The sequence below is a fragment of the Polyodon spathula genome, chromosome 18 (assembly GCF_017654505.1).
Source record: "Polyodon spathula isolate WHYD16114869_AA chromosome 18, ASM1765450v1, whole genome shotgun sequence".
Taxonomy (NCBI): Eukaryota; Metazoa; Chordata; class Actinopteri; order Acipenseriformes; family Polyodontidae; genus Polyodon; species Polyodon spathula.
The window spans coordinates 25669098-25694770 of record NC_054551.1 but is presented as its reverse complement, the minus strand read 5'-3'; the positions used below and the strand labels follow the sequence as shown (position 1 = coordinate 25694770).

The following is a 25673-nucleotide window of genomic DNA, read 5'->3' as shown; positions in this document are numbered from 1 at the left end:
TTTATTTCTGAAAGGAAACAATATTGTGGGGAAAAAAAATACTAAGAAACTACTTTGGTGCAGATTAAAATTTTGGTTTTGCTTCATTTCAATATAAATAGGGAATTTTTAACAAAGCTTAGGAAATCTGTCCCTTAACCTCAAAGCAAGTGTCACCAAATGTGTACAGAAACTCCTAAATAACTGAGTGAATAGTAGAATCATGGACTATCCAGTAATATACTTTATGTGTAGTCAGTGGTTATCAATGGCCCATCCAACTTTTTATTTTTATTTTTTATTCGGTTTGCTTTTTGACATACACTGCTGGTAAATGTGCCATGGACAAAAAAAAAAAAAAGAATGATATATATCATGTTTTGTAGTCATTATACTCTTTCCAGAAATGATTGACAAATAATGGAGTTACAATAGCGAGACATGATTTCAATAGACAACTTAAAATGTCTGTGGACATATACAATCCTGGTACCAAAACTTGGAAGTAAAGAGCAATGGATGAACACAAGTACTTATTTACTGTCAGCAGAATCACAGCCATGGTTTTCAAAGTCCTTCTCGGCAGTAACAGGCAGAACTAAGTGGGAGATGCGACTCCAAAGGCCTCCTAGCTTGTCGGCATCCATCCTGTTGAACGCATCAGGCTGCTCTGAATTGATAAACCTCTTCTGAATGTAATCCCGCACCTTTTCTTCCACTGCACCCAGATTCAGCCTGGGGGTCAGCTCCTCCTCTTCGAGCAGGACAGTGAAGATGAGCGACACTGCCTTATAGGCTGCATTCTCATGGTCGCAGTATTTGTAAAAGATGAGGGTTGCGCCTGGGGGAAGCTCTTCCAATTGGTGGATCACTGCTGTTCGCTTATTACCTTCAAAGCTGCTTTTCAACTTTTCATCCAACAGCAGCTTGACCTGGTCGCTGTCCATAGAGGCCAGGCCAGACCCGTCAATCTGGACAGTGCTGGCGTTCAAAGTGGAGGAATAAGCTCCGGCGATCTGGCTTGCCAGACAGTGCAGCGTCTTGTGAGCATTCTGCCCGGAGGTCAGTATCATGCTGGCCGGCTCCGAGGGGTGAGCTGATAAGAGGTGCTTCTCAAGAAGGATCTTGCTTCTCTTCCACACTTCTTCTCTCTGGCTGGGAAAACGGGACTTCAGTTCCTTGAACTTGATTTGAAAGGTCTGGAGGGTTGGATTTTCATCTGTGGCTGGGGGCTTGGGCTTGTAGACATGTAGAAATGTGCCCTCTACAAGCAGAGCCACTAGAACTAAACAAAGGATCTTCAGTAGACAGTTGATTACTGAAAATAAAATTAAAAAGTTGTTGCATTAGGTTGTCAGCCTTACTGAATACAATCTGTTTAAGTTTCTTGTATGTCTAAATCTTATTCTTAAACAGAAGAATAAAAATATAAGTCTAATGGTTTTTGCCAAACCATTTTGATATTACCTTTTTGGCAATTCTTATTCACATGTAGTTTTATTAGGGAAATAAATTGTCCTTCAAAATGCAAATTACCCTATTAATATTAAAATATGTTTTAATGTTTCCGACAGTGCTCCTGATATTGTTGGCCAGTGTAATATAAAACAAAATAACAAAAATAGGAAGAAAAAACAATCCTATTGAGTCCATGAAAAGATTATTTGAATATTGGCCTTACTATATGAGTTTGAAAACGAAGATCTAAAAAGTTTCACAGTTTGTTTTCAAAAAGATATAAATCAAGCCAGGACAAAAATGAAGAAATCAATTAAGAAACAAAAACGGGAACATGATTATAATGCCATGCCATTAATGTCAAAGTAGTATATGGACAAACTAATATACCTTTCAAATGAGAACATGCATTATTTAACAGCAAAGTCAGTACCTACCTAAGCCAGAACTGTTTGCCTCTTCTCGCGGCTTTCTCTTTCCTAAGAAAGAAGAAGATGAAAAAAAAAGATTTTCCAACAGGAGTCTCCAAACCATAAAAAATATAAAGTTGCCATGGTTTATGAGATAATTGCAAATCATCTGGGACAGATGTGATTCTTATAAATGTACTGTACTAGAAGAAGAAGAAGAAGAAGAAGAAGAAGAAGAAGAAGAAGAAGAAGAAGAAGAAGAAGAAGAAGAAATGTCCTTATTTTCAAATGTCAATATTCAATAGTTTTTTCTCTTTTCAGAAAACAATAACACTTGAGTAAAGGGTTGTGTTCGTGTTCAGAAGACATAACTTAAGCTGATATTTACACCTTTTCCCACCGTCTCTTTGCTGGTTGGGTGTTCTGTGCTTTTTTCAGTATTTCCTCTGTGCCGTGTCTGTGAAGCAAGCTGCGGTTCACTGAAATCTGAGATAAAAATGAAAAAAAGATTTAGACAAGCAAGTAATTACAAGCACTATCTCAGTCGCAGTATTTAGACTCCATTATGTGATGAGGTGTTTTTTTCGTGACAATACATGCAAAACATGCATGAATGCTAATAACAGTACCTTGCATTCTTTCTTCCCCATTATTGGTTTGGGAATGATGATTTTTTTTCAGTGTATGTGATGCATTATCCTGATGAACAGCTAACAGGGAAAAAAACACATGTTTAAAATAACATTCACATCGAACAGTAACTTCTACCCTATCTCTCCTAATAATATAGATATGACTTCAGGTAAGTTAGAATTAGAATTACTGTATATAAGTTTAGAGTAAATAAATAAAGTCACTCCATGTACAGAACTAAAAAGGAGTTTTGATTATTTCAAATCAAAGAAATTTAACCTAAGCATTTTCAAATCACATTTTTAAAAACTGGTCACTAAGCACACACATAGGTCAGTGTTCCTGACTCCACCATCATTAGACATTGGGCAAAAAATGGGTTTCATGGCAGAGTAACAAGGTGGAAACCACTGCTCACTAAGAAGAACATGAATGCTCGTCTCAAGTTTGCCAAAAAGCACCTGGATGATCCTCATCCTGAGTTCTAGAACAATGTTCTATGGACAGATGAGTCAAAAGTGGAACTTTCTAACCAACATGGGCCCCGTTATGTCTGGCAAAAAAAACAAACACTGCATTCCACAGTAAGAACCTCATACCAACTGTCAAGCATGGAGGTGGTAGTGTCATGATTTGGGGATGCTTTCCTGTAACAGGACCTGGACGACTTGCCATCAATTGAAGGAACCATGAATTCTGCTCTGTATCAGAGAATTCTACAGGAGAAAGCCAGGCCATCCGTCTGTGAGCTGAAGCTGAAGCGCAGCTGGGTCATGTAGCAAGACGATCCGAAACACACAAGCAAGTCTACATCATAATGGCTGAAGAACAAGAAATTTAAAGTTTTGGAATGGTCTAGTCAAAGTCCAGACCTAAACCCCATTGAGATGTTGTGGCAGGACCTGAAAGAGCAGTTTATGCTCGAAAACCCACAAATGTCACTGAGTTGAAGCAGTTCTGCATGAAGGAGTGGGCCAAAATTCCTCCACGGCGCTGTGAGAGACTGATCAATAACTACAGGAAGCGTTTGGTTGCAGTTATTGCTGTTAAAGTGGCGTAACCAGATATTGAGTCTAAGGGGGTGATTACTTTTTCACACGGGGGTATTGGGTGTTGCATAACTTTCTTTAATAAATAAATGAAATAAGTATCAAAATGTTGTGTTGTTTGTTCACTCAGGGTCCCTTTTATCTAATATTAAATTGTGGTTGAAGATCTGATAACATTCAGTGTCAAAAATATGCAAAAATGCAGAAAATCCCTCAGGGTGCAAATACTTTTTCACGGTACTGTATAATGGGGATTGGTTTTATTAGTATTACAAGGATGGTAAAACGCAACTGACTGTGTATCTTGCCGTAAATCCCAGTGCTGACTGTAGTCCTGTCACTTGCAAAACAGCTCAGTCAAGCAACATGAAGCTGACAAGTGTGCAGAGAAGTGAACTGCTCAAGTTTTTTTTTTTTTTACAGCAAAGGAATCAATGCTGAGACAGCTCTCAGGGAATACCATAGAGTGCATAACACCCGCAGTTGCAGTTCTTGGCACGACTGGAATTGGATGACCAGTGGCCTTGTAATACCCAGTGGATGGATGAAACGCACTTCACCGTCTGGAAGTGTGAACACACGCAACTGTGTTATCTGGTCAGGGACTAATCTACATGCAACCATTGTGAGACCCCTACATGATATTTAAGTGACAATGTGGTGTGGCTTTACAGATAACTTTGTTATTGGACCGTTCTTTTTTGAAGAGCCATCAGCAAGGGGACCTCAAACGTGTACAGTCACTGCTGCAGAATCATTTCCAGTCCAGACCTCAAGGGTGCCGTTGTCCGGGAGGTGGCCAACATACCTGATGCTAATACTGCCGTAATCGTTGTCACACGGATGCAATTGATTCTGAATCATGGAGGAGCACATACTGAACACCTGTGATGATCAGAGGTACAGCAGGTCATAGTGACAGCCCCTAGTGACAGGTGGCATTTGCATCGCCATGGTTCCCTTAACAACTGTATGTAATTTTACCTTCCTATGCCCTACAGTTTGTGTGAGATGGTGCATTTATGTGGTAAATTTACTTTCTAATCACCCTGTCTATATTTGTTTTCACAGACCGCTACTCTGTACCTGTGGACTCAGCATCCCCCCCAGCACCATCCGAATCCCTGTTTCCAGTAACGTCTTCATCAGAATCTCCTGATGCCTCAGCTTCACTCACATCTCTCTTTAAGGGGAATTTGCTCTTTCCTTGGCTGGCACCTAAAACCAACATGCATTAAACAAACAAACAAAAATCTTTAGAGTATGACATGGCTAGGATTAATATACAGCTGTTAGGTTTCCAAAAGTTGATTGCAGATTTTTTTTCTCTTTTGTATCTGAAATAGAAAACATGACGTGCATTTGTAGGTTTAACTACTAGTTTCACAGACCCCAGTTAGCACTAATCTTATTTGACTACCTAGTGTTATAGTAGAAGTAAGGCTGTATTTGCCATTAGTTATTTCCTGATTTATTTATTTTTTCACTGATTTAATGATATCTCTATCTATATTGTTTGTATGTAGCACTCTCAGCCTGGCTAGGTATTTTGTTGAAAAATAATAGTTGGAAAAACAGTTTATTGGTACAGTATCAACCATCTCCAGATGGTGGCGCCAAATGTTTATTTTCTTTCTTTATTTTTAATCATACAGTTTAACTTGCTTAAGGGTCATAAGAACATAAGAAAGTTTACAAACAAGAGGAGGCCATTCGGCCCATTTTGCTGGTTTGGTTGTTAGCAGCTTATTGATCCCACAATCTCATCAAGCAGCTTCTTGAAGGACCCCAGGGTGTCAGCTTCAACATCATTACTGGAGAGTTCCTGTTCTGAGTGTCTCTTTACCTAACATCCATTGTGAGCCCTGGTCCTTGTTTCTTTTCTCAGGTCGAAAAAGTCCCCTGGGTCAACATGGTCAATATCTTTTAGAATTTTGAATACTCGAATGTGATCGTCGCGCAGTCTTCTTTGTCGAAGTCTGAATAGATTCAAATATTTTAGCCTGTCTGCATATAGCATGCCTTTTAAACCCAGAATAATTCTGGCCATAATTCGCTCTTCTTTGCATTATTTTTACAGCAGCAATATCCTTTTTGTAGCGAGGTGACCAGAACTGAACACAATATTCTAGATGAGGTCTTACTAATGCATTGTAAAGTTTTAACATTACTTCCCTTGATTTGAATTCAACACTTTTCACTATGCAGTATAGTATATCCGAGCATTTTGTTAGCCTTTTTTATAGCTTCCCCACATTGTCTAGTCTCTAGATGAAGACATTTCTGAGAACACAAGCTCTTAGATCTTTTTCATTGATTCCTTCTTCAATTTCAGTATCTCCCATATGGCATTTATAATGGACATTTTTACTGCCTGCATGCAGTGCCTTACACTTTTCTATATTAAATGTCATTTGCCATGTGTCTGTCCAGTTGTTCATGTTGTCTAGATCAGTTAATTATTTCTCATATTATTCTTTCTTTGTTGAATAATGCTTTGTGTTGTATATCTATAAGAGGATTCTGCTGCGCCAGAAAATGTGCATGCTGTACCTTTAACTTAAGTATGTTACACGTTTACAGAGCGTTACAAAGTCCAGCCGTACTTTCTTGTTTGTTTGGGTGCGTTCACAGAGATCATTCTGCACAGAATATGCGCAGAATGATCTCCGTGAACGCAGCCTTTATGTCCAATGCATTAGACACTTAATCTACGTGTAAAAGATAACAACCGGTGTGCGTGTGTGTCGGGGGAGAACAAAACAACCACTGCTATACATTGAATTAAAATGGTGAATATAGGTTTCATATGTAAATGAAACCGAGTGTAATTTTTTGGAAAAAAAAGTAATACGAGGGTTGATAAACGATTATATTACAAGCAGTAATACATTGCTGTTATTATAATTTGGAAATAGCAATTTGTCGTTTGCATTGCATAGTTGGAATCACATTATTTAATCAATCATTTTTCTGTGACATTACATTGTACAATTTATTTTAAAGTTCTGTTGTAAATGGACATATCATGGATTCACCACGTGGTTAACTTGATTCCAAGTCCACAGATACATTAATGGACTTCAAAATGAATCCAAAACCACAAATACAAATGTACACTCCAATGTGCTGTAATGTTTCAGTGTGTTTTCATTCACAGAAATGTGTTACTATTTTAACTCATTCATGGAAGGCTTACCATTGGTTGTAGATCTTGTTTGAGCCATTTTTGCATGAATTTCCCCCTCGTTCAACTTTCCTGATTTCACCAATTTTGACTTTGACGTTTCTTCATTCACATTTGGTGGAAGTTTCTTCACACCGGTAAAAAGAACTCGTGTTTCTTTCAGTCTTAAACGTATCAGAGAAACACTGAGCCCGGAAACATGCGCCACTATGAGGAGCTAATTTAACTCTGTCAGTTTGAGAGTCCAGTTCAGCTGTTCCTTGTATTGCAGTTTTATGACTTCTGATAGAAGACCGAGGATTCACATCTCCAAAGTATTTTCCCGTCTGTGCGCCGATTTTATTTTCGATAGATCTTCTATTACAGCATGTCCATAAGTTCCTAGGTTAAAAGGTGTGTGTTATGGTGCCCGCCCCAGGTGAATGAAAATAATAATAATAACAAATGTTCATTGCATAAGGATTCAGTATCGCTCCCTTACAACATTCTGATGTATGCTGAGAAGAAAACAAACCATAACATCCACTCCTTCTGAGGTTTCGAATGAACTTGTGTATATAGAAGCCCTTCGCCTAGCATTGGAATGAGTGTGTCAGAATTACATTTCCCTGCACCTTATCTGTATTTCCACATGGCATCTAGGTGCAGCACATTGGCACTCATTACGTGTAATGTGTTTGTATTGTTTTGTTTTAAAATAATAATAATAATAATAATAATAATAATAATAATAATAATAATAATAATAATAATAATGTGAAATTAATAAATATATTTTATGAATGAAGGCTACTGCAGTCTAACATTAGAAAGATTCGATTAATGTATTATCTTTGTACTACTTAGTATTGATTTAAGTACTATAATGCTTAAAAGAATCAGGATTTTTTATATTCCCCTAAACGGTTGTGAATTATGCTGACACATTTCCAAAGATTAAATTGAGCTGTGGAACTGAGCCGAATCAGGCTTTTTAAGCATGCAGATTGGGTTCCAAATCTAAAAGGCAAAAATGTTGCCCGCTGGTTTGAGTCATGTGATCCATAGGTGGCGCTATTGGATAAGGTTTTTTTTTTTTTTTTTTTTTTTTAGGTCATCTTCTGTCAAAGCGCACAAAACCAAAGTAAAACTTTACCCGTAGAATATTCTCACCGGCAGTCAGTCGTTAAGCAAACAAAAGCCTTGTTAGACAACTTGTTAGTCTGTTTTTATTTTGTATTATTATGTTTAAGTGCGTTTAGCTAAATCAAGTCTTCAATCTGCAGTTCATTGGTATAATGATTACAGCATTATTATGCAATTATAATATGTTAATTATATATATTATATATATATATATATATATATATATTATATTATATATATATATAATATATATATATATATAATATTAAGAACCATAGTGCTTTTTATTTTGTTTTGTGTTTTTTAATCAAAATAATTGCAGAGCTATATCGATTAATACATTCAAAATTAAATATCCACAAATACATTTAATAATTAAATATATTTTGTGTGTGATTGACTCTAATGACAAAATTGCTATGTAGTTAATTTTCCTTCTGTTAACAAAGCCTTACAACTCCTCCCAGCTTTGATTAAGCCAGAGATTCCCACTGACTGCTGTATGCTCTGCAGCACTCGCAAAAGCAGATACTTCTCTTCTGCACCTCTAACTCCTGCACGTTTCATGTAAACAGGAGTTACGGACTTCATTTTTAAACCGAAAAAAGAACTACATCTCTGCGGTTGATTTACTAGCAAAGGTGGTTGAAATGTATGCAGGGTGTCTCGGAACCGTGATGTAAATGCACAATGCAATTCTCATTTTGAGAAGAAGTGCCCTTCGGATTTGCAGCGTCTTGCCTGGATCACCCAGTTCTCATCAATTGGTTGTCACCAAGTGATCCTGATGTCTAAGATTGCGGTTTTGTGTTTTTTCTGGTGTGTGGTTCTGAGTGCGGGTTCTCCGCTGTCTAATAATGGGGAGCAGGACACTACGGCCAAATCGAGTAAAACTGGTGGAGTTTGGGAGGAATTCAAAGAAGAATACACGGAAACTCTGGAGAACGAGGCTGACAATCAGGAAAATGTTTTAACACAGGTATGAGATCCGATACCATTTTCATTGGGAATTATTTTGTACCTCACTAGGCTACAGTGAGTCTGAGTTCATGCTAAATAGACTCATTCTTGGTTATGCAGGTTTTGTGCAGAACGGCGGGCGGGCGGGGGTGTTCTATAGTTTTAAGTTATTTCAGTTTGACTTTAGTGGAAATACACACATTGTTTACAAATGTACATTTTTCACTGCGAACTAACACGAAGTTCGAGTGAGACCCAAATCAGATATTCTTAACAATAACATCAAAAATGATAACCTCGCCTATACAATGATCGCGAGAGGAGTAAACAGTCCACTGGGGACGGTAATTAATAGCAAGGGAATAGTTAACAGACTATAAATTACAGTACCTCCGCACCTTTTTCATGTTTTAAAAACCTTCCAGTTACGTCGCCAATATGTAAATTCTGGCATGCTTTTATACTTTTGTTTCAGCTAAGTCTGTTTACAATATTGTTTTACCGTCTTTCCACATTCCAGCTGTTGGGTGATTATGACAAAGTCAAAGCCGTTTCCGAAGGCTCTGACTGTCGGTGCAAGTGCGTGGTCAGACCGCTGAGCAGGACTGCCTGCAAAAGGATTGAAGAAGGCAGTGCGAAGGTGAACGACTTCTACACCGTAGAGACTGTAACATCCGGACCAGGATGCAAATGTGCCTGTATTGCCCCTCCTTCTGCCCTCAACCCCTGCGAGGGGGATTTTAGATTTAAGAAACTCCAGGAAGCTGAGAAAGATGGTATCAAGGTAAATTAATTAAACACATCTGTATGTGAAAATGATGTCAAACAGTTGCATGGATTATTGAAGACTAATCTTAAAAAGTGTTTACTCCAGTCTAAAATTCACTTTTTTAAAATGTTTTAAGTGTTAAATTATGTTCTTATTATGTTACTTATTTTGTTCGGTTCTTGTTTTGTAAAATTGCAAGTTTTCAAAATGTATTATTTATGTGTGTGTGTGTGTGTGTGTGTGTGTGTGTGTGTGTGTGTGTGTGTGTGTGTGTGTGTGTGTATATATATATATATATATATATATATATATATATATATATATATATATATATATATATATATATATATATTTTTTTTTTTATCAATTTACCATCTGTATTATGAGTTTTTAAAAGGAGCAACAGGAGTAATTTTTTGAAATATTGAGATATATTCTCTTCTCCTTTCAGAAAGGTGGTTAAAATTACGCACAGAAGCTAAAAAAAAGTTAATTATCTGCTTGCATCTCCATACTTTGTGAATTTAGCAGTTGAACAAAGTAATAAAGGTTGCCACTGTTTCCCTTTCAATTTGAAGATGGCCACCAAACATATATTTTTATGAGATGTACTCCTGCCTATTGGTAAGTGTCACTGAGCTCTTACTATCAAAGCTGCCGATAGGCTCCCCTTCACTTGATGACCCCCTCGGTCCCGCCTATCGAGGGTATAAAACTGTCATGCAGGAAAGGATTGACCTCTTTTCGCTTCGCAAGTTGGTACGGTAAGACCATCCGTGTTGCATTGAGCTCTTTTTATTACTTGAAGCGCTGTGTTGAGCTTGCTGCTAGTTCCCTTACACTTTATGCTGAACGGCCCGTCTTGGGAGATTCCACTTCACCTGGATCTCCTCAGTCAGACAAGAGGCACACGTTGGCACCCAGAGCCAGGCAGGCTCCAGCTGTGGGTCTGTCCCCTGAAAGGGACCACTGGTCAGCCTTAGGGCTGTCGGATGCAGTTGTGGGTATTTTGCAGAATGCTAGGGCGCATTCCACTAGGTCGTTGTACACCTATAAGTGAAAATATTTCCAGGATTGGTGCCAAACTAATGGTCATGACCCAAACTCTTGTCCCATGCCTGTCGTCTTGCAGTTTCTGAAGGATCTGCTTGATGCTGGTAGCTCACCTTCCACACTGAAGGTATACCTAGCATCTATTTCTGCTTGCCATGCCCCCGTTGACTCAGTGTCCCTGGACGTGCATGTTCTGGCTACCCGGTTTCTCTGAGGTACTCGGCGGTCACGCCCTCCTAGGAGGGCTACTCTCCCCGACTGGAGGTTCTCATGCAGGCCCCGTTTCAGCCTATATACTCAATTGAGTTGAAGTATCTGTCTATGAAGACAGCCTTCCTCTTGGCTATCACCTCCGTAAAGCAGGTTAGTGAGCTGCAGGCGCTGTCTGTGCATAGCTCCTGCATGCTTATTTGGGATGATGGTAGCAGAGTGTCACTGTGTGCAAACCCTGCTTTCCTCCCTAAAGGGGTCACAGCCTTCCACATTAATCAGTCTGTGGAACTGGAGTCCTTTTTCCACCACCATTTACTTCGGAGGATAGGAAGTTGAATTTCCTCTGCCTGGTGCGAGCATTGAGATGCTACCTGGATAGAATGAGAGCATTGCGTCATTCTGACCAACTCTTTGTCTGCAATGGGGCATGGACCCTGGGACAGCCCCTTTTGAAGCAGCGACTGTCACATTGGATTGCGGACACAGTCTCGACTGCGTATGATGGTGCTGGCTTACCCCCGTCTGGGTGGGTAGCCGCACATTCCATGAGAGGTGTGGCTACGTCATGGACCCATTTTAGAGGTGCCTCCATGGCTGAGATTTGTAATGCGGCTAGCTGGTCTACGCCACATACTTTTTTCCAGGTTCTATCGCCTTAATGTGATAGATCCCTCATCTCCTTCAAAGGGCACAAGGGTCCTTGAGGTTGCACGCTCGTACCCCTGACCTTGGGTCAGGCAGGGCTGAGGCGTCCCTCCCTCACAACGGCTCTGGTATTCGTTTTCCCATAAACAATGTTTGGTGGCCATCTTCGAATTGAAAGGGAACGTTAGTTTACCTACCGTAAACCTGGTTCCCTGAAAGAGAAGATGGCCACCAACCGTGAGGTCTCGTCGGTCGTCCTCATGGTTTCATCGCGAAAAGAGGTCAATCCTTCCCTGCATGACGGTTTTATTCCCTCGGTAGGTGGAACCGAGGAGGTCATCGAGGGAAGGGGAAGCCTATGAGAGCTCGGTGACACCTACCAATAGGCAGGCGTATATTCTATAAACGATGTTGGTGGCCATCTTCTCTTTCAGGGAACCAGGTTTACGGCAGGTAAACTATCTAGTTCCTTACTGAAATCCTAAAAAAGTACACAGGCTGCGAAATCTAACCTATTTAATATTTTGCAGCTCTCAAAAGTTATTAAATTGCTTGAAGGGGCCTTCTATGGTTTGGATCTCCTGAAAATGCATTCAGTTACAACTAAACTTGCACATCGCATGGAAACATTAGAAAAGGTGAGGGCTTCATTTTTGTTTTAACCAAACAGTAATGCAATGTATGTGGAAACGACTGCCCTGCTTAGTCTAAATGTTGTACATTTTAGTTTTGTCTGTGCCTGTCTATCATCCCATGTTTTCTTTTACTTTGCCATACGGCACAACACAAGACTTGGTCCACACAGTAAGTCCGATGCATTTGCTGTGTGTAGGGCATCAACACTACCAGCATCTATAATATTTATTACATTCGGCACTTCTCCCATCTAGTATACTGGTTCAGACAAATGAATACATGATTCCATTATCATAACCAGTATGAGTCCTGTATAAAAGTCCTGAATAGTGTAGAACCAGCAGCTCTATCCATCCATGCAGAAACATGGACGTTTGCTGAGGGCCAATAGCGACACACATGGTTGCAAAAAATAAATAAATAAATATTCTGATCAGGCAAATCTACAAAGTACAAAACGCCTGGAATGCTATAACACGGTGTTTAAATATTGGCGTATTCTAGAAAAGCAAATGCATGTGATTTGAACACATTATTTCTGTTCCTACTGGAATAAAATCTAGGGTGGAATTGCAGAAAGAGTTTATAAAAAGTTTCCTCATTTAGGCATAAAGTCTAGGCATTAAGCAGCCAATGTTCTGCAAGTATGCAGACCAAATAAGTCCAACAATAGAACTATTCAAGGCTTTGCAAATTTAAAGTCTAGGCAATTAAGAAAAACTCAAAATAAATACTTTAGTACTGACGTTCACATCTCATTTTGGTTTCTATAAACCTTTTAGTTCTGCTCCAGGTGTTCATATTTTCTTATTAAAACAATAAGCTTATTTAACAGCGTATGTGCCCATAAAGCTCTGTTGCCAACTTAAAGGTGTGGCTTTCCAGCTGGAATGTTACATGTTCATGTCGACAAAAAAGTGTAACACATATTTCTTTTGTAGGAATAATATAATAGAACATCTAGTGAATGGCAGACCCTAAAATTAGTATCAGTTCACCTTGAGACAAGAAAAAAATAAAGGCAGATAGAAAATGATAAATAGATGGATACATAAATATGATTGGATGTATTACAAACAAAGGACTTCAGACTTTCAACACATCTGTCAAACGTATACCTTCCTGCTCTAGGTTGCCTTACAAAACAGAACTGAAAAGAAGGAACATTTAAAAGGAAATGGCAAAGTGAACCACATACCCAAGAAAGAAAACAGTTCCACCACCAGCCCAACAGAAACTAAGAAACAGCTCACAGATCTTGGTTCTGACTTGCAGAGGGATGCTGCAACTGCCTATAGTCGCAAGGAGGTAGGGCTCTCCATTCTCCTTATTCTACCTACACACCATTTTTTATAGTCTTTTCTTTATTTAATTATATATATATAACATTTTTTTTCATTCTGAGATGGTGTATTCAGTATGTATTGTGACTTTCATGCATAAAAAGTCCTTGGCACACCCTTTGATCAGATATGTTCAGATCAACCTTTCCATGCAGATCACACTCAAACTTGTATAGCCTCTGAGACACTTAGGTGACCAGGCTGCAGGTCAGGTGGTCAAAGCGCTGATGTTCTTATAGGAAGCCATGACTTGTGATCTGATCTTGGCCAATCCTGAGACCGTGGTAGTCATACCCACTTCACCTTCTTTTAATTGGTGGTTGGTTATATAAAGTTATGAAAGTATCAAGTAATAATGTTGACATTGTCTTTTTGGCAGGAAATTACTATTCTTCTTCCTAGAATATTTGGCTAATACTAGTTGCTGTTCCCTACGTCTATAATCAGGAGTAGTAATTTTGTCTTGGGCCAGCTTGGCAACCTACTAAACAATTAAAAGCCTGCCAAGATGACTTTTATACAAAGTTCATTCTAGAATTATAAAGCACTTATTGTGTTTTATGATTTAAAAAAAAAAAAAATTTCCTTTGTATCATTTCTTGGATTTCCATATTCAAGAAACACAGAAGAAGAGTTAGATCAAGGAAGGTTTTATTGAAACTATTTTTTTTTAATGCATAAAAAGAGTGTTTGATAAAACAAAGACCTAAAGAACCTCGGTTTCTATTAGTGGAATTAATTTTATATACAGGACATCGTGGTGTTAATATAAGAACATAAGAAAATGTTGGGAACGAGAAAAGGCCATTCAGGCCAACAAGGCTCATCCCTTATTAGCGCATCATTCTCCCCTTGCTGAAGGGAACTCTTTAAAAGCACATCATTTTTGTTCCAAGTGTTTTAGATCCTATTACATCACCTGGTAGGCTATGAATTTATAACTCCTTTCATAAAAAAAAAAGTGCTTCCTAACTTCTGTTCTAAACTTACTTTTCCTCGGCATCCATTTATGCCCCCTTTGTTCTTCTCACTGTGCTAAATGTGAAGTAGTGCCTTCAATCAAGTCCCGTCTTTCCCTTTTTTTTTTTAGGCTGTAGACATTTAATTATTTGAACTTGTCTTCAAAGCTCATGTCTGAGTCCTGGGATCATACTAGTTGCCCTTTTCTGTACCTTCTCAAGTACAATTATTTTTTGTAGCGAGGTGACCAAAACTACACACAGGTGGGGTCTAACTAGGGCATTGTATAATCTTAGCATAACCTGTCTAGACTTGTATTCCACACTTTTTTGCAATATAGCCTAACATTCTATTTTTCTTTTTAATTGCCTCACCACATAATGAATAGCCTTTTTTAATGGCAGGAATATGAAGACAGTTTTGTTGGAGAAGCAGTATTCTCTAAACCACCACTAAAGAGAAATGAAGGCCTGACTGAACCACTGGAGCGTCTGGAGTCGTCTCAGACAAAGCCCAGAACAAAGCCTGTCTCCCGCCCTGTAATCATCCGAGGAATAACGTACTATAAAGCTAACCCCATAGAGGAGGACAATGACACAGATGAACAGCGTAAGTTTGCACCCTGTGGCTCACTGTACAAGATCCTGACTTTTACATTACATGGTTACACGGCTCTCGATTTCCATGGTGATTTGATTAAGCCTTGTATATTTAGTCAAATGCAATCCCTATGCAGGAAACGTGACCAGTTTTTTTTTTTACTTGTTTTAAAAAATGGTAACTTCAATAACTTTTTGCCAGTTTATTGATACATGTATTTTTGTACTGAATACAGTACATTGGGCCATTGTTTGATGGACAGGTGCTACATGCAGTTCCTATAGGAAGTATTTACCCCCCTTGGACGTTTTCACAATTTGTTGTGTTACAACCTGAAATCCTGATGCACTTAAATGGTTTTTTTTTTTTTTCCCCTTTGATTTACACAACCTACTCAACACTTTCAATGTGTGAAAAAACGGGGGGGGGGGGGGGGGGGGGGGGGGGTGGGGGGACGTCAAATCAATTAAAAATAAAAAAACTTAAGTCTTCATTAGATAATAATTATTCACCACCTTTGCTATGATACTCCTAAATAACTCCTAAATAACTCCTTCAGAATTCCCGCAATAAGTTAAATGGAATCCATCTGTGTGCAATAAAAGTGGTTCACATGATTTCAGATTAAATACACCGGTCTCTATAAGGACCCACAGTTGGGTAGTGCATTCAAAGCAAAGAGACTACCATGAAGACTAAGGGGCTTTCAAAACAACTCCGGGATAAAGTTTTGGAAAGGCACAGATCAGGGGAGGGGTATAAAAAGATTTCAAAGACATTGAGTATCCCTTGAAGCACAGCCAAGTCGATCTTTAAGAAGTGGAAAGCATATGGCACCACCCAGAATCTACTTAGAGCGGGCCGTCCTCCAAACTGAGCAGCCGGGTGAGAAGGGCATTGGTCAGAGAACCCACCAAGAGGACAATGACAAATCTGAAAGACCTACAGCGTTCCATGGCTGAGATGGGAGAAACTGTCCATGTGCCAACAATAGCTGAGGTACTCCACAAATCTGGCCTGTATGGAAGAGTGGCAAAAAGGAATTCATTTCTGAAAAAAGCCCATGTAACTCCCTGCTTGGAATTTGCAAAAAGGCATGTAGGAGACTCTGAAAAGATGTGGCAAAAGATTCTGTGGTTCGATAAAACAAAAATTTAACTAGTTGGTCTAAATGCAAATTTAGCACATCACCCAGGTAACACCATCCCTACTGTGAAGCATGGTGGTGGCAGCATCATGCTATGGGGATTCTTTTCATCGGCAGGGACTGGGAAGATTGTCAGGGTAGAGGACAAAATGGATGGAGCTAAATACAGGTAAATCCTTGAGGAAAACCTGCTTCAGTGTGCAAAAGACCTAAGACTGGGACAGAGATTCATCTTTCAGCAGGACAATGATCCCAAGCACACAGCCAAAGCGACACTGGAGTGGCTTAAAAACAAGAAAGTGAATGTCCTAGAGTGACCCAGTCAAAGCCCGGACTGGAATCCGATTGAGAATCTGTGGCAAAACTTGAAAATTGCTGTTCACCAACGATCCTCATCCAACTTGACAGAGCTTGAACAATTTTGCCAAGAAGAATGAGTGAATATTGCATGACCCAGATGTACAAACCTGGTAGATACTTACCCCAAAAGACTCACCGCTCTAATTGCTGCCAAAGGTGGTTCTACCAAGTATTGACTCAGGGGTGGTGAATACTTATCTAACCAAGACATTTTAAGTTTTTTTATTTAGTTTTTTTTTTCATTAACTGTTTCACAATAAAAATGTTCTTGCCTCTTCAAAGTGTTGAGTAGGTTGTGTAAATCACTTTTAAATGCATCAAGCTTTCAGGTTGTAACACAACAAACTGTGAAGACATCCAAGGGGGGTGAATACTTACCATAGGCATTGTAAATACAAGTTGTTTTTGTCAAATTAAAAAACTTGACCTTCGTTTTAATTTACTTTGTGTTTGATGGCCAGCAGAAGATGACTTCCCAAGTGGCGATGGTGCTATAGATCTGTTGATTGAAGAAGATCAGCTCATCAAGCACATAGGAACGGTGGTCAGGACTGTTGATATACGAGAACCAATGGCCAGACTTCCAACAACAGCTGCTCCTGAGGTGGACACACAAGACAATATGGAGACAATCCAGGCTCTGATTACAACTGCCACTGCTGTGGAGTCTACAGCCACTCCTAGCATTATCACTGAGCTTCCATCAACCTATATCACAACTACCACAGCCTTTTCAACACCTTCTACAGGAACAACAACAGTTATGACTGTTCCTTCCACCAACACCTCCACGCTTGTCCAAGACACCACCTCCGCTACCACCACAGTCACAGCCGCCACTACTATTCCTGAACAGTCCACCAGCAAAGCAGCCACTATCACTGCAGCTAGGCCTAAAACAACAACTTCCATCGCCTCCATACTGCTGAACACCACCAGCCCACCCCAGCTGACTATACCCAGGCAATGGGTCAGCATTAATGGGGATGAATCTCAGGAGAACATGGGGGATGAAGCTCAGACGAGTCCCGGTAGGTGAAAAGCTCTTATCTTTAAATGCATTTACTTATTTCCATATTCACTTTGGGTAATCATCTACTGAAATACTAATTGTAACATAGTTAAAGGGAATCATAAACTTTAAAAGCACGACATTTGCCTGCACTCTAATTCATTTATCGTAAGACTTTTGTAATGTTGCACTAAACTTGCAGTTCCAAAAGATATGTGACATATCCAACGAATAAGATACACTGTTCATTTTCAACAGAAGGATGGTTCCATATACTGCGTTTACTTAATTGTCAAAGAAGCTTAATTTTGAAATGTTTTTTGGAATAGTATAGAAAACCATACTACCGTGATCTATCAAATCACCTATGTAAAATAGATTTTGGTAGTAAAACCATTGTAGGCTCCCTAAGGGTGGAGTTAACCCCTATTGTCTGGACCAGACCACTTCTTTTGGAAGCTTTCCATTTTAGCTCGGGGGTAAGATCACAGGCTATTGGACAGCCACCTGGCACGTGGGGGGAAAAAAAAAAAAGCATAGCCTGGTTTAGGTATTTCAAATTCTGTATGTTTAATAACAATCCCATTCATATATTTTTTACTTTGCTGGCAGGCGTGTGTAAAGACACCTTGTCCACCATCTCTGATCCTGTAATTCATAACACATATGGGCAGAATGAGGGCGCCTGGGTGAAGGACCCAAAGTCCAAGGAAGACAAGATCTATGTGACAAACTATTACTATGGAAACACTTTAGTGGAATTCCGCACCATGGAAAACTTCAAACAAGGTATTACTATTCACCGTTTTGTGTAGCAATTTGCATCAGTATATTGTAATTACTTAATAGAAATTAAATCAAGCATTTTACTTGACCAGAGCAGTTTTCAATCTTTATTTACTTTTTTTTTTTTTTTTTTTTTTTTTTTTGCAAAGAACATTACACATGAAACAGCATTAAATATACAAAACAAATATTGAACAGTGGACAAATGTGGTATTTCCTGCAATAGGAAATGTTTTGCCAATGTGTACAGTATGCTGTAATGCTGGATCAGTTCCTTTAATAGAAACCAATGCTGTGTCTGTTTATAATCGAGCATCAAAGTCCCAGTTTACAAAAAACGTTTGCAAATTAAACTGTATCATTGCACCCTTTTTCACAGACCTGTAGTGCTATCAAGGGGCCTTCAACTTACATTTTAAAATTGGCAGAGAATTAGCCCCTTTGCAATCTTTGAATATTACAGGTTAATGTCATAGCTCCAAGACTAATCTAAATATCAGATTTTATTATACTTTTGTGATGTGTTCCAACAGGGCGCTGGACCAACTCCTATAAACTCCCTTACAACTGGATAGGCACAGGTCATGTTGTATATGATGGAGCCTTTTACTACAACAGAGCTTTTTCACGAGACATAATCAAGTATGATCTGAAGCGGAGGTACGTGGCTGCCTGGGCGATGCTCCACGATGCAGTGTTTGAGGAGACGACTCCCTTGAAGTGGAAAGGGCACTCCGACATCGACTTTGCAGTGGATGAGACTGGATTGTGGATCATTTACCCGGCAATCGATGACGAAGGGTTTCAGCAGGAGCTGATTGTACTGAGTAAACTGAACCCTGCAGATCTGACCATACAGAAGGAAACTACATGGAGGACTGGCTTGCGGAAGGACTTTTACGGGAATTGCTTTATTGTCTGTGGAGTTCTTTATGCGGTGGATAGCTACAACCAAATGAATGCCACTATTTCTTATGCTTTTGATACCTACACCAACACACAGGGAGTACCAAGGCTTCCTTTTGTCAATAACTTTTCATATACCACCCAGATTGACTACAATCCAAAGGAAAGAGTCCTGTATGCATGGGACCATGGGCATCAAGTCACATATGGTGTCATGTTTGCCTATTGAGATATTCTTGTGAACAGTTACAAAGGGCCATGGCACTTTTTTTTTGTATAAATAAAAAAAAAAAATAATATATATTTAATATTCTTAAGTGGGCTGTAGATCAGTACCCCTGGCTTTTTTTTTTTTTTTTTTTTTTTTTTTTTTTTTTTGCATGCATATGCTTTTTAATACTGGTATTTAATATTCAACATTTCTTTGCTGCCTGAAGTGTTCTTTTAGCATGATACACCTTTTATTTTACTTGCTATAAATACATGACAAATTCTGAACAAAAGTACAGAAGATATACCTTGGACATAATACAAAGTTTGGGAATGCACATGGACACCTCGTAGAGGATGTCTAGGACAGTTTGTCAATATCTCCTATAAGACTTATATACTTATATTTGGTTCTAAAGCTGGTACAAAAACAAACTATTTGATATGCTTTAAAAAGTGATTCACAAAAGTTGATTGTTTTATTTCAACTTCATATATCATCACAAAGCACTTAATATTCTGCAACATCACTAAGCAACATGCATTATAATTAAGATCTACTGCAGTTGCTGGTCCTGCTTTTTTTTTTTTTTTTCATTCTAAATATAAGCAAACCAACACAAATCCCTTTGCAACAGAGATTATAGTTATTTTATTTCTATCAAATTAGGGTCAACTTCATTATCGTGATACTAAAGCATCAAAGCGGCTGGTAGAACAAGCACACAAGGATTTTTCATTGTATAAAATAGTAACAGCAAGATTTAAAGTTTGTCCCAGATACTGTGGCAAAAGATCAGTGTTGTGAGCTCTTATGGTCTTCCTTTCTTTGGCTTTGTGGTGTACTGTGGATAACGGTTTAAACTTCTAGAAATAAATGCTGAATCTTTAAATGTTAACAATATGCCTTACTTTAGTTTTGTATTTTTAATTTTGAAATGGTAGCACTTCCAGGATCGTGTTCATAATGTAATTAACATCGTTTTTATTCTAAGAAGAGAAAAATGCTGTTAATTTAACAGCACCTGCATGCACCTTGTTTCTTGCTGGTTCTGTAACATCAGTGGGTTACAGTTTTTTTTTTTTTTTTTTTTGATACAAACATAGCATAATGTTAAATGCTTTATGAATATGGCCCAGATATAGAAATGTAATACACATCACTCATATCCATTCACACAGAATATCCAGAAAAATAAAATTCATAGCTCAAACCTGTTATTTCATGTTTTTCTTTATTTATGTGCTTTTCCATCATTACAAAAACAAAAGGATTTGTTATCTGTGCAGTACTCATACCCATCCATCCCACAGTAAAGAAAACTAGGCTCCCTTTAGACACAAGAGGCAGTAGAACCTGCTCAAGATGAACGTCCACTATCGACCTCCACACATCAGCTGTGTGTTTGTAACATACTGTTTTAAAAATACATCATACTCTTTCACAACTGTATCATTTAATCCACAAATATTCATGTTTTACAAACAATAGCAATATCATTTCTTATATAAACATTTATTACATTGTTTATGCAGTATATTAAACATACATGTTTTTGGGAAGCATTTTATGGTAAGAGTTAATTGGGTGGTGTTGGCTAAAATCTGACTTATAATTTAAACTTGTACACAAAGTGCTGTTTTTACTATTCATAGGTTTGAATGAGTTGCCGGATTGACATTGGCCACAATCCATTTACTACACACAAAACAGTATCTTCTCTTGTATGTTATGCATTAACCCAATTAAATGAAAAACTGCCATCAAGGGGGCCTCAAGTAGGAGGACTGTAGTAGTAATAACTGGGACAAGAAAGCAATTAACCTCACACATGAGGAGGCTTTAGAATTACTTTTTTTTAACAAACATAACAATGTATTTCACATTTTGGAGTATTTTTTATTTTTTATTGTAAAAATACTTTCTATCTAATAACTTATTTAATGAATCCATTCGTCTACATTCGAATAATTTCTGTACTGCACATCTGACCACCAGGTGTTATTACTATACAAATGTTATCCATACCAAATAAAAAACAGCTAACATTATCTTCACACCCCAGAGACTTTTAAATAAGAAATTTATTTTTTCAGTAGCTTCCGAAGGAGCTCTAAATCTAGAGAATCAATTCTGCATGGAGTTGTCAACTTTAATGCCAAAGCAATATATGTACAATGCCAGATGTTTTTTTTTTTTTTTTTTTTTTTACCACTAATCTACAATGCTAGGGCAGCTTTTTTGATACAATCTTAGTATGTTTGCGATCACAGCATCAAAGATTGAGTTTGCTTTAATGTGGTGCCCTTCTTGTTCTCAATCAGGGAAGTATCACAAGCAAAAACAAACTTAGCACATATTTTAGATATATATGCTGAATCATTTCTCATTTTAAAGTGTTATAATTTTCTGACAGCAGATATTTATACTTTGTATCTTATATAAATGTAGTCGGACATTACCATGTTTTACGTAAACATTTGTAATAAAATACTATGCATAAAAGTTTTTTTTTTTTTTGTTTTAACTTTTGTAAAAATCTAACCATTAAAACATTCAATTAAGAAAAAAGAAAATGTTTACACTATAACAACTTACGAATCTGTTCATGTAGTCATAATGCTGAATATGAAACACAGTAATAATGAAACTGCATAGTTAGTTTTCACAGACAGATTAAGCCTTATGCAAAACTAAGACTCAACCACATTTCAAATTGAATTACTCTCTGTGTCTGTATTCAGGGTTCTAGTGCGTGCAAGTGTAGACGCTGAAACACAAAATTGACTGGTGTGCCTACAATTTCTTCAGCTATATTTAAAAGGAAACTCACAATGCATGGACTTGTGACATTCAATAACATTTTTTATGTCTTATCCAGCCATCACAATTAATTGCAAGGGCTTGTCTTGTAAATTCTCTCGTCTCTCTCTTTTCTTATGTCCTTGTTTTCCAGAGACAGCACACTGCCCACTTTGAAAGTTCTTCCATTCTTTACACTTCACTCAGTCATGCCTGCTTGCAATCTGGTTTGTTTTTTTCTTTTTTGGAATAGTGGGCTAAAAAATGGCCTCAAGAAAGGAAAAGGAAATGAGGTAGAAACTATTTCACACAAACAGGTAATAAAAGACACAGAACAAAAAGCCAAGGAATGGTAGTTACCATAGAGAACAGGACGTGTTTGAGACTTAAGGACAGAGGGATATGGAGATGAAGAAATGAACCACACAGGTGAGTATGTTGCGCTTTGTTGCCTTGTCATGTCTTTTTCTAATGTGTAGTACATTAGGGGTGAAGCATTGTTATCTAAATTATTGCAGCACTAGAAACTAAAATAAAAGAAACAAAGAGGGGAAACCACAGGAAACAGTCAGAGAAGGCACTTCAGAAGCTTAACAGAAGGACATTAAAAATGACATACAATAATGACATTTCCATGAATTGTAATAAAAAGCAGAAAATCTGGGAAGCACAAATAAACATATCAACACAGGCAAACTGATGAAGACAGAGACATAACATCTACATCTACTAAACAGTTGACAGTGTGTTTGTTTTTAATTGTTATTTCATAGATTCAACGATTGCTCCAACAGGAGTGGCCTGGTTGCTAGCCGATGTCGAGTGGTAGAAGGAGTTGGTCCGATTCTCCCGTGGTTCCCGTAGGATTGGTGGGATAGAGGAGGTCTTGATGTGGAGAATCCTGGTGTCCATGACCTCACAGTCTATTTGCATCATGACTTCATAGTCCTCATTCTTTATTACACTTTCTGCAAAAGCAAAAAGCAAAAAAAAAAAGCATTTTAGCAAACGCTTTAATCTGTGATCAATATTCCTACTTCCAAAGATAGGCATACTAAGAGGGAATCTAAATACACCAGATAAGCATACTCTGTCTTTATTAGATATTTGATAAGACAAATCAGTAGTTTTTGGTAGAAGCAAGTAAACTCACGTCACTGAGTCAAAATGTTTATTGAGCACATAAATACTACAAAGCTATGTCTTTATGGAGTCTTCAACTTGTTTTTTTGTAAAATGCCTCCTTACTAACTATTTTTCAGCAACACCTGATTAACTGATGTTTATCTATCAATTAACAGGAAGCATATACCTTTTCCTGTCATGACATTAATTCTAATGGGACTGTCAGTCTTCTATACATTTTTTTCTTCTCCTTTTCTCACATTAATTCTGCTCTACAGACAACAAATACTTTTGCATGTTTAAAACACACAAACAAAAAAAAAAAAAACATGCCATCAGTTTTAAGTGCCACTGTGGTTTCAGAGTTACTCTTTTATTGTGACTGTCTTTGTCAACCAATCTGGATGCGCATAACATAAAACATATGGCTATTACGCATGTCATATACATTACCAAGTTTACTGCTGCCCCAACACAGCCAGCACTCCGGATTGGAGCCCTAAGCACTGAAGAGTTCCTTTAGGCTACAGTGTGTTGTAATATTTTTCAAAACACGTGCAGAATCCATTAAAACTCAACTTGACCGTTTCATGCACAGAGCCATATAAACATTTGGTTCAGAAGAGGGACAAAAAAAACAAACTATTTCTTCAATCATCAAAATTATGGTGGTGGATATTTCCACTGCTCTTTTGTAATTCCTACAGTGTGAATGAAGTTTATTTGGGGGCATCTAAAATTATCTACAGCATAGTTTAACACAGTACTGGAGCAAATATATTTTTATTTATATTGCAATTAGGTTAAATCATTTTTTCCAAGTGCAAAATCAGTTAAAAAAAATCTTCTAAACTTAATCATGCAAGATGGTCAGATTCTGGACCTCTGCATGACAGGACAAACAGATCCGAACTGAATTAATAGACTTAACTAAACAGCACATGGTATTTGTGTGCAGGGTGTCACTCAAGCATGTGGAAGAAGTTACATTTAATGCAGCTGAGCCTGGTTGTTTTCACACCAACCATATGCATGTCAATTAACAGAAAATATCACCAGTATGCGGGTAACATGCTTTCAACTAATTTAATATTTACCAGGGTGGGATTAACAGTAAATTAATGTATACTCATCCTAAAACAGGGCACAGTTACAACAGGCAGTTAAAAAAAAAAAAAAAAAAAAAATCATATATTATTGGAACTGGCTATGTTGACATGGTAATAATTATCAGATGCCACAGTCTGTTTATTGGAGCTCAGTGCCCCAAATACCAAATAAAACAATAGCATGGGTTGAAATAGCAATTTTTGTAGTAAAATGGGGACTATGATGTTATCAAATTAAACAGCTTCCAATAAAGAACTCTTTGTTTATAGTAGTGATTCATGTTTGGTGTTTTCTTAAAATTGTTGCTAATGTCGCATAGCTACCAGCCCTTCAGTAAAAAACACCAGATTAACAGTTAAACACTTGATCAGCACACACCATTCAAAATAGTGTTCCCAGTAGACACTATTGAAACAAATATTTTAACAGCCTGTGTGGCTTGGCGAGCCAGGATAACTTGGACCAGACTACATTTTAGACTATACAATATACACTATATGAATGAACCATAATTTTTTTCACTATAAAAAAAAAGCTTATTTCACGTTCTAAAAATAGGTACTTCAAAATATTTCACGATTAAATGCAGTATTTATTAAAATCTGAAAAAACAGCATTGTCACATTCAAAATGTATCACTTTCTCTAGTTCTATTGCAACAAATGTTCCTAAATAATGAAATACTTGAGAAACAGTAAATGCTAAATTGTAGAATATTTCATTTTTTATGTCCATCTTTTAAAGACATTCTATTTTCACCATCAGTGAAATATTAAACAAAATTAAAACATGAATACATGTAAAACTCACAACAGGCATGTGCACTGTAACAGGTAGTGTGTCAAAAAATGAAGCATTTGCTGTATTTCTTTTTTCTCTTAGGTTGGTCAGGGTGTCCTTGGCTCACCGCGCACCAGCAACCCCTGTAGACTTCAAATTTACATGAAAAATATACATGGGTACTCTCAGAAAGATTTGTACTAACAGAAATGAAAAACAGTTGCTACCAAGTTTGTATTATGAGGGAGACATAAAAGTCTTTAACTAGTCTGTTTCTTTTAAATGTACGCCTATATTGTTCAAGCCATAATTTCTCAGATTTGTTCAAGTAAGCAACACAAACTTAACAGCTGGTTATCTACAGTGGTCCCAAGGTCGATGCTAAGCAATCTGGCCTGATCAGTACTCAGCGCA

The 25673-nt window shown here is 37.8% G+C and overlaps 3 protein-coding genes across 4 annotated transcripts in view; 1 reads left to right on the top strand and 2 right to left on the bottom strand.

The window, feature by feature from the left end:
• Positions 1 to 296: 296 nt before the first annotated feature.
• Positions 297 to 6756, bottom strand: LOC121330714 (torsin-1A-interacting protein 2-like). The gene is made up of 6 exons (XM_041277437.1): positions 6729 to 6756; positions 4616 to 4747; positions 2477 to 2557; positions 2238 to 2333; positions 1875 to 1916; positions 297 to 1297 (listed from the first exon to the last, which is right to left on the bottom strand). The coding sequence occupies exons 1-6, from the start codon at positions 6754 to 6756 to the stop codon at positions 513 to 515; spliced, it is 1164 nt and encodes a 387-aa protein (XP_041133371.1). The 3' UTR covers positions 297 to 512.
• Positions 6757 to 8333: 1577 nt separating this feature from the next.
• LOC121330842 (olfactomedin-like protein 2B) lies at positions 8334 to 19588 on the top strand. Its single transcript, XM_041277692.1, has 8 exons — positions 8334 to 8820; positions 9322 to 9585; positions 12012 to 12119; positions 13249 to 13425; positions 14825 to 15029; positions 16992 to 17558; positions 18152 to 18328; positions 18859 to 19588. The coding sequence occupies exons 1-8, from the start codon at positions 8629 to 8631 to the stop codon at positions 19458 to 19460; spliced, it is 2292 nt and encodes a 763-aa protein (XP_041133626.1). The 5' UTR covers positions 8334 to 8628; the 3' UTR covers positions 19461 to 19588.
• A 28-nt stretch (positions 19589 to 19616) lies between these two features.
• The window catches only part of LOC121330841 (cyclic AMP-dependent transcription factor ATF-6 alpha-like), a 49027-nt gene continuing 42970 nt past the window's right edge, over positions 19617 to 25673 (bottom strand). Inside the window, exon 16 of one of the 2 annotated variants that reach the window (XM_041277689.1) lies at positions 19617 to 23212. In XM_041277689.1, the coding sequence (XP_041133623.1) occupies positions 23007 to 23212 (206 nt within the window). In that variant the 3' untranslated portion in view covers positions 19617 to 23006. The remainder of the gene's footprint in view (positions 23213 to 25673) is intronic. The other variant, XM_041277691.1, reaches the window with a different exon arrangement.

Excerpts from the sequence above, each read along its gene's own strand:
- LOC121330714 (XM_041277437.1), bottom strand. The coding sequence starts at position 6,756 with ATGGCTCAAACAAGATCTACAACCAATG. Across the intron at positions 4,748-6,728 it reads AACAAGATCTACAACCAATG|GTGCCAGCCAAGGAAAGAGC; the intron begins GTAAGCCTTCCA and ends TGTTGGTTTTAG. Across the intron at positions 2,334-2,476 it reads TGGGGAAGAAAGAATGCAAG|ATTTCAGTGAACCGCAGCTT; the intron begins GTACTGTTATTA and ends TTTTTATCTCAG.
- LOC121330842 (XM_041277692.1), top strand. The coding sequence starts at position 8,629 with ATGTCTAAGATTGCGGTTTTGTGTTTTTTCTGGTGTGTGGTTCTGAGT. Across the intron at positions 13,426-14,824 it reads CTGCCTATAGTCGCAAGGAG|GAATATGAAGACAGTTTTGT; the intron begins GTAGGGCTCTCC and ends TTTTAATGGCAG. Across the intron at positions 15,030-16,991 it reads CAATGACACAGATGAACAGC|AAGATGACTTCCCAAGTGGC; the intron begins GTAAGTTTGCAC and ends GATGGCCAGCAG.